General features: G+C 37.8%; 1 protein-coding gene across 5 annotated transcripts in view; it reads left to right on the top strand.

Moving 5' to 3' along the window:
* LOC110448229 (heparan-alpha-glucosaminide N-acetyltransferase-like) overlaps positions 1-17,674 on the top strand; it is a 35,822-nt gene extending 18,148 nt beyond the window's left edge. For 2 of the 5 annotated variants that reach the window (XM_021494376.1, XM_021494373.1), the window contains 12 exons: positions 753-874; positions 2,026-2,133; positions 5,893-6,047; positions 8,871-8,983; positions 9,394-9,515; positions 9,759-9,855; positions 10,710-10,739; positions 11,348-11,434; positions 12,190-12,264; positions 13,097-13,167; positions 13,953-14,065; positions 15,649-17,674. In XM_021494376.1, coding sequence (XP_021350051.1) covers positions 753-874; positions 2,026-2,133; positions 5,893-6,047; positions 8,871-8,983; positions 9,394-9,515; positions 9,759-9,855; positions 10,710-10,739; positions 11,348-11,434; positions 12,190-12,264; positions 13,097-13,167; positions 13,953-14,065; positions 15,649-15,824 — 1,269 coding nt within the window. In that variant the 3' untranslated portion in view covers positions 15,825-17,674. Of the gene's footprint in view, positions 1-752; positions 875-2,025; positions 2,134-3,944; positions 4,053-5,892; positions 6,048-8,870; positions 8,984-9,393; positions 9,516-9,758; positions 9,886-10,709; positions 10,740-11,347; positions 11,435-12,189; positions 12,265-13,096; positions 13,168-13,952; positions 14,066-15,648 lie in introns of all 5 variants that reach the window. The other 3 variants (XM_021494375.1, XM_021494377.1, XM_021494374.1) reach the window with 3 other exon arrangements.
* Positions 17,675-18,605: the final 931 nt, after the last annotated feature.

The following is an 18,605-nucleotide window of genomic DNA, read 5'->3' as shown; positions in this document are numbered from 1 at the left end:
TGTTGGTCGTGGTATATACAATTTGTTACTGTTGTTCGTGGTATATATAATTTGTTAATGTTGGTCGTGGTATATACAATTTGTTAATGTTGGTTGTGGTATATACAATTTGTTACTGTAAGTAGTGGTATATACAATTTGTTACTGTTGGTCGTGGTATATACAATTTGTTAATGTTGTTCGTGGTATATACAATTTGTTAATGTTGGTCGTGGTATATACAATTTGTTACTGTTGGTCGTGGTATATACAATTTGTTACGGTTGTTCGTGGTATATATAATTTGTTAATGTTGGTCGTGGTATATACAATTTGTTAATGTTGTTCGTGGTATATACAATTTGTTAATGTTGTTCTTGCATGGTGTGTTCATGTTGAAAGGGTGTTCACATGTTCTATGATGTGCTTACATGTTGTCCATGGTGTTTTGATTGTGTTTTCATATTGTACACAGGTGTTAACATATTGTACACAGGTGTCAACATATTGTACATGGTACTTACAAATAAAAATCAAGTATACGTTTTTGGTATACATATTTCTATGGTTTTCATGTACATATGGCTTTACTGAACATGTCAGCTATGATATGCTCTAAGAAACAAGGTTCCTACGTATAATAGCTACATGGACAGTTATGAGGACTTGCTGGAGTTGACAGGAATTAAGCATACATGTATGTACTGCCAACAGGTCATTCTCAGGGTCCCTTATGATGCTGGTTACAGCGTGTGACTCTTTATACCTTACAGCATGCCTATACCTCACAGGACCTCGGCAGCATGCAGAACATGAACACGAACATCAACCCTGTGGACAATGAGGAGAGCAGACCCAAAAAAGAACGTTTAAAATCATTGGATACTTTCAGAGGGTAAGTCAATGTCAACTTTCTAGACTCCTTTAATGGGTTAAGTCAAGTCTCTAGAGACCAATAGGGGATACTTCCTGTCTCTAGACACCATTAGGGATGAAGTTAAGTCTCTAGACACCATTAGGGATGAAGTTAAGTCTCTAGACACCATTAGGGGTTAAGTCAAGTCTCTAGACACCATTAGGGGTTAAATTAAGTCTCTAGACACTATTAGGGGTTAAGTCAAGTCTCTAGACACCATTAGGGGTTAAATTAAGTCACTAGACACCATTAGGGGTTAAGTCAAGTCTCTAGACACCATTAGGGATGACGTTAAGTCTCTAGACACAATTAGGGGTTAAGTTAAGTCTCTAGACACCATTAGGGATGAAGTTAAGTCTCTAGACACAATTAGGGGTTAAGCTAAGTCTCTAGACACCATTAGGGGTTAAGTTGAGTCTCTAGACACAATTAGGGGTTAAGTTAAGTCTCTAGACACAATTAGGGATGAAGTTAAGTCTCTAGACACCATTAGGGGTTAAGTTAAGTCTCTAGACAGCATTAGGGGTTAAGTTAAGTCTCTAGACACAACTAGGGATGAAGTTAAGTCTCTAGACACCATTAGGGGTTAAGTCAAGTCTCTAGACACCATTAGGGGTTAAATTAAGTCACTAGACACCATTAGGGGTTAAGTCAAGTCTCTAGACACCATTAGGGGTTAAGTTAAGTCTCTAGACAGCATTAGGGGTTAAGTTAAGTCTCTAGACACAACTAGGGATGAAGTTAAGTCTCTAGACACCATTAGGGGTTAAATTAAGTCTCTAGACACCATTAGGGGTTAAGTTAAGTCTCTAGACACAATTAGGGGTTAAGTTAAGTCTCTAGACACCTTTAGTGGTTAGGTCAAGTCTTTAGACACCTTTAGTGGTTAGGTCAAGTCTCTAGATGTACACTTGTTTGACCTTTTGGAAACGAATCAGTCTTTTTAAAACTCTTTGATTCTTAACTTAATGATATAAAGATCTCCATGTAGCTGCTTTGTTAATGATATTGATAGAATGCAGTTTATGTACAGATTTTGTATGGTATTGCTGTTAAAATAAATGTATCTTTTATTTTATGATGTGAATTCCTATCTTATCAGTAATGATACTGTTTTGTCTTTTTTGCAGACTTAGTATTGTGATAATGATATTTGTTAACTACAAGGGTGGGGGTTACTGGTTTTTCCACCATGCCCGCTGGAATGGGCTCACAGTAGCTGATTTGGTGTTTCCATGGTGAGTGGTTTACAGATGGGAGATAACTCTAGAATGCTGCTTGGCATGTACATGTAGCTGTATTATGCATGTTTACAGTGATATTGTTTGATACTAACACTGGTTTCTGTCTGTTGTAGAACTTAACTCTTGCTGATATTCTGTTTACTTTTCAAGCTTCAATGACACCTCAGTCATTCAGTGTCAGCCATCATGAAAACTCACACTCCAGATGGCAATACACAGAGCTGAAATACTTTTATTATATAACTCTCACACACTCTATACATGTGTACTCACTTCTGTGTCTCAACTCTCACACACTCTATACACGTGTACTCACTTCTGTGTCTCAACTCTCACACACTCTATACACGTGTACTCACTTCTGTGTCTCAACTCTCACACACTCTATACACGTGTACTCACTTCTGTGTCTCAACTCTCACACACTCTATACACGTGTACTCACTTCTGTGTCTCAACTCTCACACACTCTATACACGTGTACTCACTTCTGTGTCTCAACTCTCACACACTCTATACACGTGTACTCACTTCTGTGTCTCAACTCTCACACACTCTATACACGTGTACTCACTTCTGTGTCTCAACTCTCACACACTCTATACACGTGTACTCACTTCTGTGTCTCAACTCTCACACACTCTATACACGTGTACTCACTTCTGTGTCTCAACTCTCACACACTCTATACACGTGTACTCACTTCTGTGTCTCAACTCTCACACACTCTATACACGTGTACTCACTTCTGTGTCTCAACTCTCACACACTCTATACACGTGTACTCACTTCTGTGTCTCAACTCTCACACACTCTATACACGTGTACTCACTTCTGTGTCTCAACTCTCACACACTCTATACACGTGTACTCACTTCTGTGTCTCAACTCTCACACACTCTATACACGTGTACTCACTTCTGTGTCTCAACTCTCACACACTCTATACACGTGTACTCACTTCTGTGTCTCAACTCTCACACACTCTATACACGTGTACTCACTTCTGTGTCTCAACTCTCACACACTCTATACACGTGTACTCACTTCTGTGTCTCAACTCTCACACACTCTATACACGTGTACTCACTTCTGTGTCTCAACTCTCACACACTCTATACACGTGTACTCACTTCTGTGTCTCAACTCTCACACACTCTATACACGTGTACTCACTTCTGTGTCTCAACTCTCACACACTCTATACACGTGTACTCACTTCTGTGTCTCAACTCTCACACACTCTATACACGTGTACTCACTTCTGTGTCTCAACTCTCACTCACTCTTTACACGTGTACTCACTTCTGTGTCTCAACTCTCACACACTCTATACACATGTACTCACCTCTGTGTCTCAACTCTCACACACTCTAGACACATGTACTCACTTCTGTGTCTCAACTCTCACACACTCTATACATGTGTACTCACTTCTGTGTCTCAACTCTCACACACTCTTTACACGTGTACTCACTTCTGTGTCTCACCTCTCACTCACTCTTTACACGTGTACTCACTTCTGTGTCTCACCTCTCACTCACTCTTTACACGTGTACTCACTTCTGTGTCTCAACTCTCCCACACTCTATACACGTGTACTCACTTCTGTGTCTCACCTCTCACTCACTCTTTACACGTGTACTCACTTCTGTGTCTCAACTCTCCCACACTCTATACACGTGTACTCACTTCTGTGTCTCACCTCTCACTCACTCTTTACACGTGTACTCACTTCTGTGTCTCAACTCTCACACACTCTATACACATGTACTCACCTCTGTGTCTCAACTCTCATGTTTTAGATTGAGTTTAGTGGTAATGTGCTTTGTTAACTACGGTGGAGGGGGTTACTGGTTTTTCGCCCACTCTGACTGGAATGGTATCACGGTGGCAGATTTGGTTTTCCCCTGGTATGTCCTTTCAGTACTATTCATTCACTGATTGCTCTAGCCAAAAGGTTGTGTACTTACTTTCTGTTCATGCATGTCGCACATTATATCATAAAGGTGGAAGTGTCTGCTAATTTCACAAAAATATTCACACGCTATTGCTTAAAGCTTTATATACAAGTAAACCAGCAGCAAAGCCAGTGAACACTTACTCAGCAGGAAAAGTATGAAGTCAAAAGTGTGTAACCTATCACCAATGTGTTCCTGTGTGTTTTAGATAGTAGTTACTCTATATCATTGAGTATGTAATTCACACTGATGTGCAGTAATACAAAAGTTATCAGATACATGTACATATGCATGTTTATAGAGTATGACAATTTCAGTTATTATATCTCATAATTATTATGGATAAATGTTGTTTGTGACAGAAAAAAACCACATATGAGAATAAACATATATAATATATCATGTTTATGTGCAGGGTGACCAAACAAAACAAAATTAGTTTAAACTACTCCAATTTTGTTTTTGAATTCAATCTGCTTACAATATATACTGTTAGATATCTACACTACAATGTTTCAATATCAGTTTACCGTTATTTGAGCAGGGTGTTTAATCAATCCCTATATGCACTTACTATATACAAAAATTAATAGCTTAATGCCACATAAAATTGTTTCTTGCTTTAATGACTAATAATTATTTGAAATATGGTGTAATGGTCCTGTGCTATGGTCCTATGCTATGGTACTGGGCTATGGTCCTTTGCTATGGTCCTGTGCTATGGACCAGTGCTATGGTCCAGTACTATGGTCCTGTGATATGGTCCAGTGCTATGGGCCAGTGCTATGGTCATGTGTTATGGTCCAGTACTATGGTCCAGTGCTATGGTCCAGTGCTATGGTCCTGTGTTATTGTCCAGTGCTATGGTCCAGTGCTATGGTCCTGTGCTATGGTCCAGTGCTATGGTCCTGTGCTATAGTCCAGTGCTATGGCCCAGTGTTATGGTCCAGTGCTATGGTCCAGTGCTATGGTCCTGTGCTATTGTCCAGTGCTATAGTCCTGTGCTATGGTCCAGTGCTTTGGTCCTGTGCTATAGTCCAGTGATATGGTCCTGTGTTATGGTCCAGTGCTATGGTCCAGTGTTATTGTCCTGTGCTATGGTCCAATGCTATGGTCCTATGCTATGATCCAGTGCTTTGGTCCAGTGCTATGGTCCTGTGCTATGGTCCAGTGGTATGGTCCTGTGCTATGGTCCAGTGCCATGGTCCTGTGCTATAGTCCATTGCTATGGTCCTGTGCTATGGTCCTGTGTTATGGTCCTGTGCTATGGTCCAGTGCTATGGTCTGGTGCTATAGTCGAGTGCTATGGTCCAGTGCTATGGTCCTGTGCTATGGTCCAGTGCTATAGTCCAGTGCTATAGTCCGGTGCTATGGTCCAGTGCTATGGTCCGGTGCTATAGTCCAGTGCTATGGTCCAGTGCTATGGTCCTGTGCTATAGTTCTGTGCTATAGTCCAGTGCTATGGTCCTGTGCTATGGTCCAGTGCTTTGGTCCAGTGCTATGGTCCAGTGCTATATCTTTGTTTGATGTAAGTATGGTGATCTATTGAATGTAATATCATTAACAAGTTAGTTACACCTTGTATCTAAAAGCCTTGGTTCTGTTTTGAGTACATATATTTTCAGTAATTAAAATACATGTATGAAATGCATGAAAATAACTTATAATAAGAGTATGAGGTAGGTTTCCTTTGATATATGACTTTTTCTTACCTTTGATATCTGACCTTTTCTGACCTTACATATCTGACCTTTCTTACCCTTGACATCTGACCTTTTCTGACCTTTTTCAGGTTTGTGTTCATCATGGGCACTTCAATGGCCTTCTCCTACAGTTCTCTTCTTCAAAAATGTGTCCCCAAGTGGAAAATATTTCTGAAGATTCTGAAGAGATCTTGTATTCTGTTTGTCCTCGGTTTGATCGTCAACACAGCAGGGGGACACTCACGTAAGTTTGGTTGTCATCACAGCAGGGGGACACTCACGTAAGTGAGGTTGTCAACACAGTAGAGGGAACCTCACATAAGTTAGGTTATCAACACAGTAGAGGAAACCTCAACAATCATGTAAGTTTGATTGTCATCACAGCAGGGGGACAATCATGTAAGTTTGGTTGTCATCACAGCAGGGGGACACTCACGTAGTTTGGTTGTCATCACAGCAGGGGGACAATCATGTAAGTTTGATTGTCATCACAGCAGGGGGACAATCATGTAAGTTTGGTTGTCATCACAGCAGGGGGACAATCATGTCAGTTTGGTTGTCATCACAGTAGAGGAACCCTCACATAAGTAAGGTTGTCAACAAGTAGAGGGACACTCGCATAAAGTTGGTTGTCATTACAGCAGAGGGACACGTAAGTTTGGCTGTCATCACAGTAAAGGAACACACACATTAATTAGGTTGTCAACACAGTAGAGGGACACTCACATAAGTTTGGTTGTCATCACAGCAGGGGACATTCAAATAAGTTTGGTTGTCAACACAGTAGGAGACACTCAAGTAAATTTGGTTGTCATCACAGTAGAGGAACCCTCACGTCAGTTTGGTTGTCAACAAGTAGAGGGAACCTCACGTCAGTTTGGTTGTCATCACAGCAGGGGGACACTCACGTAAGTGAGGTTGTCAACACAGTAGAGGGAACCTCACATAAGTTAGGTTGTCAATACAGTAGAGGTTACCTCACATAAGTTAGGTTGTCAACACAGTAGAGGTAGCATCACATAATTTAGGTTGTCAACACTGTAGAGGGAACCTCACGTCAGTTTGGTTGTCATCACAGCAGGGGACATTCAAATAAGTTTGGTTGTCAACAAGTAGAGGGAACCTCACATAAGTTAGGTTGTCAACACTGTAGAGGGAACCTCACATAAGTTAAGTTGTCAACACAGTAGAGGAACCCTCACATAAGTTAGGTTGTCAACACAGTAGAGGGAACCCTCACATAAGTTAGGTTGTCAACACAGTAGAGGTAACCTCACATAAGTTAGGTTATCAACACAGTAGAGGTAACTTCATATAAGTTAGGTTATCAACACAGTAGAGGAAACCTCACATAAGTTAGGTTATCAACACAGTAGAGGAAACCTCACATAAGTTAGGTTGTCAATACAGTAGAGGGAACCTCACATAAGTTAGGTTATCAATACAGTAGAGGGAACCTCACATAAGTTAGGTTATCAACACAGTAGAGGGAACCTCACATAAGTTAGGTTATCAACACAGTAGAGGGAACCTCACATAAGTTAGGTTATCAACACAGTAGAGGGAACCTCACATAAGTTAGGTTATCAACACAGTAGAGGGAACCTCACATAAGTTAGGTTATCAACACAGTAGAGGGAACCTCACATAAGTTAGGTTATCAACACAGTAGAGGGAACCTCACATAAGTTAGGTTATCAACACAGTAGAGGGAACCTCACATAAGTTAGGTTATCAACACAGTAGAGGGAACCTCACATAAGTTAGGTTATCAACACAGTAGAGGGAACCTCACATAAGTTAGGTTATCAACACAGTAGAGGGAACCTCACATAAGTTAGGTTATCAACACAGTAGAGGGAACCTCACATAAGTTAGGTTATCAACACAGTAGAGGGAACCTCACATAAGTTAGGTTATCAACACAGTAGAGGGAACCTCACATAAGTTAGGTTATCAACACAGTAGAGGGAACCTCACATAAGTTAGGTTATCAACACAGTAGAGGGAACCTCACATAAGTTAGGTTATCAACACAGTAGAGGGAACCTCACATAAGTTAGGTTATCAACACAGTAGAGGGAACCTCACATAAGTTAGGTTATCAACACAGTAGAGGGAACCTCACATAAGTTAGGTTATCAACACAGTAGAGGGAACCTCACATAAGTTAGGTTATCAACACAGTAGAGGGAACCTCACATAAGTTAGGTTATCAACACAGTAGAGGGAACCTCACATAAGTTAGGTTATCAACACAGTAGAGGGAACCTCACATAAGTTAGGTTATCAACACAGTAGAGGGAACCTCACATAAGTTAGGTTATCAACACAGTAGAGGGAACCTCACATAAGTTAGGTTATCAACACAGTAGAGGGAACCTCACATAAGTTAGGTTATCAACACAGTAGAGGGAACCTCACATAAGTTAGGTTATCAACACAGTAGAGGGAACCTCACATAAGTTAGGTTATCAACACAGTAGAGGGAACCTCACATAAGTTAGGTTATCAACACAGTAGAGGGAACCTCACATAAGTTAGGTTATCAACACAGTAGAGGGAACCTCACATAAGTTAGGTTGTCAACACAGTAGAGGGAACCTCACATAAGTTAGGTTGTCAACACAGTAGAGGGAACCTCACATAAGTTAGGTTGTCAACACAGTAGAGGGAACCTCACATAAGTTAGGTTGTCAACACAGTAGAGGGAACCTCACATAAGTTAGGTTGTCAACACAGTAGAGGGAGCCTCACATAAGTTAGGTTGTCAACACAGTAGAGGGAACCTCACATAAGTTAGGTTGTCAACACTGTAGAGGGAACCTCACATAAGTTAGGTTGTCAACATGGCTTGGGGATATACTCTTGTAGTTTGATTGTCAACACAAAGGGAGATGGACAATTGCAACTATATTGAAAACCACCAATAAGACTGTTTGAAATTATGTATTACAGATGCCTGAATAAAAATGACACTTTGTATTAACTTTAATGAAAACTGATGTAAGTATGAGTTTAGTAACTGTGTGTGTGAGACTGACATCTGACCCCTCACCCTCCTCAGCTGTGTCCCTGCCAAATTTGAGGATCCTCGGAGTATTACAGAGGTTTGCACTCACCTATCTCATCACCGCCTCCATACATCTACTGTTTATCCGTGAGACTGACACCTACATGGTACGTGTATTGAATTTTCAAGGAAAACCCTTCCATATATACAATTAATGCCATCTGGAAAAATATACTAGGTTCTTCAGTATATAAAAGGAAAGAATATTCAAATTTAGTCCAGAGTATCTTTGGAACAAGGGGACTCATTATTACATAAGCAAAAGGTGTTGCTTCCATGGGTCTAGCAAGATGGGACCTAAAATGTTAATTTCATGTTACATGATTAGTGCCTGGAGCAAGCACCACCCCTGCAGCATCCTTGGAGTCAGGAAATCAAATGTTATTCACTTAAGGGTGTTGCCCACCTTGGTACTTGAGGGCTGATCCCAATAGAAGAAATGTTTGTAATATTAAAATGAATGAGTAAATTTTACTAAGTATTGTTAGCTTTACCATTTGTCCTTGTTTGTATACAGCACTCCAACTGGAGCCAGGCTAGGGACATACTGTACTACTGGCCAGAGTGGATCACTAACTTCCTGTTAATTGCCTTACACTGTGCCCTGACGTTTGGAATGGACGTACCAAACTGTCCTAAGTATGATTATTTACAAACTGTGACATCATGATTGGAGCAATTGTTGATGTATTTATTTATTTTTTAAATACCACTATAGTTTCTGTACTGTAACCTCAAGGTGATACTATTAAAGTTTCAATTAAGGATTTTTTTCCAGTATTCTGAACCTGACATTTCAGCTGCACAAGTTTAAATGCTGAGGTAACCTGGATTTTGACATTAATAATTTGTCTGTAAATATAAGACATTGATTGGTTACAGAGGATACCTGGGACCAGGTGGTGAGTCTGACCTTGGAAAATATCAAAACTGTACTGGAGGGGTGGCAGGCTATATAGACAGAATGGTTCTGGGGGATAGCCATATCTACAACAACCCTACCTGTAAGGTATGTATACATACCAGCCATATCTACAACAACTCTACCTGTAAGGTATGTATATATGCCAGCCATATCTACAACAACCCTATGTATACATACCAGCCATATCTACAACAACCCTATGTATACATACCAGCCATATCTACAACAACCGTACCTGTAAGGTATGTATACATTTTTACATACCAGCCATATCTACAACAACCCGACCTGTAAGGTATGTATATATGCCAACCATATCTACAACAACCCTACTTGTAAGATATGTATACATACCAGCCATATCTACAACAACCCTATGTATACATACCAGCCATATCTACAACAACCCTACTTGTAAGATATGTATACATACCAGCCATATCTACAACAACCCTATGTATACATACCAGCCATATCTACAACAACCCTACTTGTAAGATATGTATACATACCAGCCATATCTACAACAACCCTATGTATACATACCAGCCATATCTACAACAACCCTACTTGTAAGATATGTATACATACCAGCCATATCTACAACAACCCTATGTATACATACCAGCCATATCTACAACAACCCTACTTGTAAGATATGTATACATACCAGCCATATCTACAACAACCCTATGTATACATACCAGCCATATCTACAACAACCCTACTTGTAAGATATGTATACATACCAGCCATATCTACAACAACCCTATGTATACATACCAGCCATATCTACAACAACCCTACTTGTAAGATATGTATACATACCAGCCATATCTACAACAACCCTATGTATACATACCAGCCATATCTACAACAACCCTACCTGTAAGGTACGTATACATACCAGCCATATCTACAACAACCCTACCTGTAAGGTATGTACCACAGACATGTAATTATACAACAAACCTACCTGTAAGGTATTTATACACCCCAGCCATATCTACAACAACCCTATGTATACATACCAGTTATTTATTCTGGTTTATAATGGCAAATGATACTTTGAATATTACATGTTTTAAAATAACTTGATTGTAATTATAACCCTGAGTTGACAGTTTGATACTTTGAACATTTTGAGCCAGCTCTAAGGCACAAAGGAGTCAGTATGCTAAAATTTCTTCATTTTCCTTGTTTAGAATCAGAGGTGCTAGTTTCAAATACTTTTCAGTCTTGAATCTGTATGCTAGATATTTAATAAGGGGGGGGTGTTGTCACTTTGAATTATATTTCTGTTCATGTTAAAAACAAAATCAACTCTCTGTATAAATATATCAGGTGACCGTTAAGGCCCATGGGCCTCTTTTTTAATGTCTCATGTTTTTGAAGATTTTCTAATTCTATGACCCCCCAATTGAATGGTAACCCTTTTTTTAAATGTTTATATACAAATTTTGACAGAAAACACTGTACTTATAAATAATAACATCAAGGTCAAAGTACTGAAAGGAAAATTTGTAACTTTGCTATTTTTTCACAGGAAATATACAACACAAAGGTTCCATACGATCCTGAGGGAATTCTGGGAACCATCACTTCCTGTTTTATGTGCTTTCTGGGTTTACAGGTAAACCATCAACATTGACTGCTTTTACTGCTGACATGAACAGCATTGCAGAATTTATGTTGAATTATAGTTTATTTATGGTAAATTTAATATTTTGTCTCTGTCAATAAATCGTAATTTTATGTGGAAATATTGTGATGAGTAAAGTTATATTTGATGCAAAACTGGACTGGTTCAATTGCCGACGACCAGATAGGTCAATTTGTTAGAGCGTCCATCTAGAGTTCAGAGGTTGCAGGTTCAAATCCAGGTCTGGCGTGCATTTTTCCTCTCCTGGGACAGTGGTGCCTGTGACCAACATTGTAACAGAGAAATGAGAAATGTGTGGCCAGACTAGGATTTGAATTTAAATCATTATATATGGCATGTAAGACTGTATATACAAAGTGTCATAAACTTAAAGTGTTCATCAATATGTGACGACACAATAGCAATATATATATACACAATGAGTAATAATGATACTTTTGTACCACTGTCTGATTGTTGATACTATATTTATACTTAAGTACTGTAAAGTGCATAATTGTATAATTTAAATGGGGTACCATTATATATATATATTGTATATTGCTTTATTTTTTATGTATTTTCATCTTTGTTTACCATATATTTTAAAGTTTTTGTTTTTATCTTTATAATTGATAAACAATCAGGGTCAGTTTCCATATGTAAGAATAGTAGAGACAAGTACATTATGATATTGGAGTGATAAACAACATGTGAAATCTCAAGTGTCTATAAACTTTTGACAGGCTGGGAAAATCCTGATGTATTTCAAGGATGTTAAAGGTCGTGTGGTGCGTTTCCTGATTTGGGGATTTGTGCTGGTGAGTTTAATCACTACAGTTTAGAACTTAAAAAATTACAAATTTCAATCCATGTAACTAACTACCCTCGTGCATTGTTAACTTGACTGAACTAGCATTTTACCTCTTCATCATCAATCGGCCTTCCTATGGTCTGTTCATCCTTTGCTTGTCCTGAAACAATACTTGCTATTGCTATTTCCTAAGAAGCACATTTTTCTCCGATTTCCTGGAGTGTCCTTGCATTGGTTGTTAGTTGTGCATGTTTAATGTTAATGTCTGACATCACTAATCCATGTCTGAGTAACTCTGATTTCTGTAAAATGCACAAAAATAAACTTAAGATCATCATTTTCTGTTTTGATGAATTCAATTTCCATATTAAAATTAAAATGGGAATAGCCCTACTTTATTTTGGGATATGTTTACGTTCATCGTGATTACACACTTTAGCAGAAACGCTCAGTTTGTTACAGTATAACCTCTATATACAAATGTACCACCACAAATCTCAGAACCTGACAGGGTTATCCCCTAATCAACCTTCTTTCTGGATCAATGGGGTGTAATATATTAAAAAGATTTAAGGTTCATAAGGCCAAAATTATTGATATTTGGCTCAGAGTTACGCATTATCTAGGATAAAAGGCTATCAAGTTCAAAGAAATGACATTGACCCACTGTGAAGGTCATTGATGTGAGATGTTTTCAAACACTGGCCAATAACAGGTCCAGTGGGCCTCTTGTTAGTGATTGCATTTCAAAAATACAGAATTCTCCATAAAAAAAAATGTCATTTTATGAATAAAAATCTTTTTCGATGCAATTTATCTGGAAATGATGTTTTTTACAGTGCCTGATTGCTGCCATTTTGTGTAAATTTAGTAAAGATGATGGCTGGATCCCCATCAACAAGAATCTGTGGTTGGTATATTTATAGGATTGTTGTAATTATCTTCATCAAAACTAGATTTAATCCAGTCATACACTATCAACTGGCAATGACATCCTGTATCACCCGACAAATTTCTTATGGTCCCTAATCTATCTTCATTAAATTTGCTTTTCACATTCAAATTTCCAGAACCTGACAAACAGTTTCTATGGTATTCAACAGAGATTTTAGCTGTTTGGCTACCTGGTGATAGGAGGTTGCATTTGTTACTCACTTAACAGACAGTGAATGCAGTATTATTGATTAGCATGCACATCTGTTCACCTGCGTCAGTAGCTCACTGCTAAGATAAAGGGTACTAACAAGTATCAGTCATATAACCATTGTCACCATTGCATAATATTTGTTTAACTTCATAAAAATCACATGTTGCTATACATTTTACAGAATCATAACTGTCCAAAACTTTAATGTTTGAAAAATAGAAATGAAAAATAATACAACTGTAAGGGTCAAACTGAGGACATGTACAAGTCTTTCACTTTACTTATGTTGTCAGCCAGGAATTATACATTCACAGCATCAAAATTAATGTCCAATCTATAGACGGCAAAGTCTACGACGACATGTGAAGCTACTCTAAACCAGAAAAAAACTCCTTTAGGTTGCTTCATCTTCTATATAGAAGGGAGATTACTCTGAGTCGATAAACTCGGAGTGGAACTCTTCTTCACCACTTTAATTGATGCAGTGGTACCCTTTACCTTAAGGAATAAAACAGGACAATGAATAACAAAGTATAATATTGTTTAAGGTCTCTGTCCTTTGTGCTGTGTCTGGCTGGGATGGCCTTCATAGCTTTAACAGTGTGTTACCTCATGATTGATGTGTGGAAAATATGGAACGGGGCTCCATTTTATTATCCAGGTGAGTAAATAGATTTATCATTTCAGACAAAAACCATATAATTTTGATTACTTTATTTGTACGAGTGAATCATAATTACAGTAAGTTTTTGATTATTGTTACAATACCTCAGTCTGTAAAAGATGAATTGTGGTTATGTTGATGTTTTGCAGGCTTGTTTTTCTTCAGTTTCATGTATTGATCTAAATATATTTATCTTACAGTTTTAAGTGTACTTGCTTTGAAGCTAAGCATGGTCCCACCCATTTCCAGATTTAACTCAAAACATTAAAACATACTACAGGTACCAATTTTCAAATGAATAACATCAAACATTCATCCTTTCCTGAAACTTGAACAAGCTGTTGACAGTATGAGTTTTGTGCCATATGTATCTAGGAATGAACTCCATCTTCATGTACATGGCACACGAGGTTCTGAACAACAGCTTCCCTGTGAGTTTCTCTGTGAAGGCTGACCATGCCCAACAGCTAGCTGTGAACCTGTGGGGGCCAGTGTTCTGGTGTACTTTCACGTTCATGATGCATGAAAAGAAAATCTTCATTTCTGTCTAACTTTTTAGCTGTATAACTGGTGGTACGGTTTATTTATAACCTTTACTGTTCCCTTCCTCTCAATGCCGAACCATCACTAAAATCCAACACTTTCCTAACAAGAAACCTGCCCATTATACACCGGTGCACAGACATCATGCAGATATTTGCTGTACTTAGGACAACATTCCCTATCTCCACGCTGCCAAACACTTGCTTCAAACCAACACGTACTGGGGAATACTCATCCTGACAAAATCATCTCAACGCCATCATCCTCCTGCCTTTTTCTCTGGGACACTAATAAAATTACCCCATTAGGAATACCTGGTGGTCATCTTTTCTGGTCATTTGACTAATTATTACTGATCTGCCAAAATGTCCAATAAAATTGTATTACATTGACCTGGCACAAGCAGAAAAGTTGGGGGGTATGTCTTCTTTATGTCTCCTTCCTTTTTTCCCATTGTGTAGAGAAAATAACAGAATTAAGTGGAAACAGGTGTCTGCATAACAAACAGGACAGTTAAGTTGTGTCTGCTTGTTATATGGGGGAGGATATGCTTATGAGAACTTTATTCTTTCATGGGGAAGGCGACATAAAATTATCCGCTTACCTGGTCTAAATTGCAAATCACACCGCAGGCTTATCCAACCCTATAGTACCTTTATTAACAAAACAATATTTATTTGAAGCAAGATGTGCATTCTTTATATGGTACCAGGAAATATTTGCCACATTTTTAACTTTCACCTGTTTGCCCTCCATTATATATGTGGGCAAATAGATCATTACAGCGAATGTTAGTTAACAACATCATATACGTAGCAATTTGAGGGGCAAAATTAACACTGGGCAATTACAGAATTTATCGGCAAAGGGTGAAAGTTTTACTGGACTAAATTTCTTGGTATTCTGTAATCTGAAATTTATTTGATTATTAATATCACATTATTTCCTTTTATACTAAACTTTGTTAAGCTAAACTAATTTGAATACTAGAAATCCCTGCTAAGTAGTGCTAACATGTACTGATATTTGTTTTACAGGGATGAATTCAATCGTGGTGTATATTGGCCACGAAGTGTTTCACAACGCTTTCCCAGTCCAGTGGGCAGTGTCCTCCACTCACACGGCACTCCTACCCCTCCACCTCTGGGGTACCTTCGTCTGGGTGTTTGTCGCCATCCTCCTCTACTGCAAGAAGATCTTTGTGGCGATCTGATCCCAGCCTATACATTGTAGGTGGAGCTACATCAGTCACGACAGTTGACCAATCGTGTGTGGTCATGTGGTCATGTGGTGTCAGGTTATTTCTACAGAGTATCAGCTTTAATGTGATTTAATAAACAAATAAATAAAATTATTTTTGTAAGAGTGCTGAAAGTGTTTTAATATGGTGAAAGGGATAATTTTATGAATAGAATCAATTATAAACTATGTACTGAAGACAACTGTAATTCTTTGAATTTTAAGATTCGTAGTCATGGCAAAATTTAAATGTTCAAATTGTGGTCATGTATTTTATGCTTGTTAATAAATGTAACAAATATTGTATAGGGTTGACAGCATGAAGGTCTAGATACATTTTTATACCTCCTGATGATTTGTATCCCAGGCAACAAGGTTTGAAGGGGTTACTAAAATTTGCTTGTCCTTCTGTCTGTCCATCCATCCCTCTGTCTCTGTCCTGACTATTCCTCCTTAACTACCAAGCCCATTTCAACAAAAGTTTTGGGAACAGTCCCTGTTTAGAACTTTAATTGCTGATAATATTATTAACAGACTTTTATGAATATTTACATCAATTCTCATATTACTTAATTTACACAACAATATATTTTTGCTTTGATCATTTTAACAGATTCAGGAGTATTAGTTAGCCTTGGCTCACAGTTCTAGTATTTTGAGACACAGCAGATTTAACCTCTGTTTCTTTTCTCGGGATCGATTGAAGTTCCACAGATGTGACCACCATACGATCCTCATCACTACTATATTTGTTATTCCATTAAAGTGAATCTTTTATGACATAATTCAATATTTGATTGAAAGTTTATCATGTTTTAAAGACTTGGTTTAATTTCAAGCAAACAAACTTTTCATTTTTAAATATGACCATTAAATAACATTCCTGTATGTTTTTCTTGACTGAACACCCCAGATGATGTAGCAGGGGAGATGAATCACACATGACTTAACATGACTAGACGATATATGGTGGCCATATGCATGCCAAAGTTAGTTTTGTGTGTGGCTGAAGTGTCATCCACCCTCTAGTGGCCATGACCAAGTGGGTGTATTTTGTGTGATTGGTGTGACTATGGGGCCCAAGAGTATAGTTCTAGAGAGATACCACTGAAACAGGTAGAAATGTTTCGTCATCATGGCGTGTGTGTGTGTTTGTAAGTATATGCATTTTGTAGAATGGGTATGTTAGAATGAATGAGATAGAAAGCTTTATCTTGTGCCAAATTGATAATGGTGTATATAGAAACTTGTACTTTATCGAAATATATGGTTAATGTGATTTATATGAAGACACAACACCTAACAAGAACCACTGGTTATAGGATGTGAGGATCAGATATACTATAGCTCATCTAGATCTGCGTCTCACATCATTTTATATTTTGTATAACTGTGTAAGCATGTATGTTAGAGCTGTTTTATCAAGAGGGATTGTGTGGATGTGATTATTATTACTGTTCTATAATAGCTATTTACTCTTCGTCCTGTGTATCTAAGCCACATAGTTTAAGTGTTTATCACAGCATACACATCATTAGTTAACTCCCTTGCCCACCACAGACACTTATGTTAACACACAATGATGAAGATCTGTCTTTGTTCATAATACATTTTATCACATAATGTACTGTGTTATCCAGTGAATATACCCATGTCATATTTTTTTGTGTATTAACCCATGTAATATGACCTTGTTTCAATTGTGACGTCACTCCTAGGACAAGAACATGACATCATAGACTTCACATTGGAGTCAAAATGGCGGCTTTTTACATTTCAAGGTTGCATGAAAATTGTCGTTTTACACAAATAAATGCCACAAATCTTGAGCATGTGATAAAAATGATCTTACACTCATTTCATTTCATATGAAATTTATGAAACTCATCACAAATCTTTCATTTTAGCTCGCCAGAGGCTTGCTTAATTGAAAAATTCATACGACTTGTTTCTGATCATAAATCATAAATTTATAATAAATCTCATATGAAATGGAAACTCATGTAAGATCCTATATATATTATCTTCAGAACTTTAAAAACCAAAACCTGATGTGTAGTGATATGATGGTAGTTACACCTGTGATAAGGTGTGATTACCTGATCAGATATACAGTACATATATATAGGACTTAATACACTTCCATTGTAATTCTGTAATGTCTGTTTAAAGATTTATACTTCGAGATGAAATTTCCTTTTTGTATCATGATTCGCTGAACACCAATAGAAGTTGCCTGCGGCAGATGTCTTTAAGTATTTAACAAAGAAAACATGAGATACGGTTACCTGACTAAAAGTTCACAATGTTCTCATATCTGTCTTCATTCATTTAACATTATAAATGTGACGTTATGTAGTTGTAGTTATTAAGGACGGTATACACAGGTGAAGGACAACACCCTCCACAACCAAAGGTAAACTGCATTTTGAGAAGTATAGATGCTATTATGTATGTATAAATGTACCTTCATATGCTTATGTTAATTTATTATCTTGCCACTAAATGCCTCGCCCATGTATATTGGATATGTATTTCGGTGCTATATGTATATGATCTTAAGTACCTAACCTTGACTTCCATGAAACAATAAATATGTCTTAACAGGTACTAACAGTAGTTTGATTTTATAATTTATGTGTTTCTTATTTCCCCCTCTCCCTCACCACTCACCCTATACTAAACTTAATTGGAAATATTAATTAAGTTAACATTTGCCATACCCTACACTAAACTTAATTGGAAATATTAATTA

The sequence above is a fragment of the Mizuhopecten yessoensis genome, unplaced genomic scaffold (assembly GCF_002113885.1).
Source record: "Mizuhopecten yessoensis strain PY_sf001 unplaced genomic scaffold, ASM211388v2 scaffold3949, whole genome shotgun sequence".
Classification (NCBI taxonomy): domain Eukaryota; kingdom Metazoa; phylum Mollusca; class Bivalvia; order Pectinida; family Pectinidae; genus Mizuhopecten; species Mizuhopecten yessoensis.
Note: the sequence above shows the minus strand (reverse complement) of the source record. Positions and strands in the feature narration are given on the sequence as shown.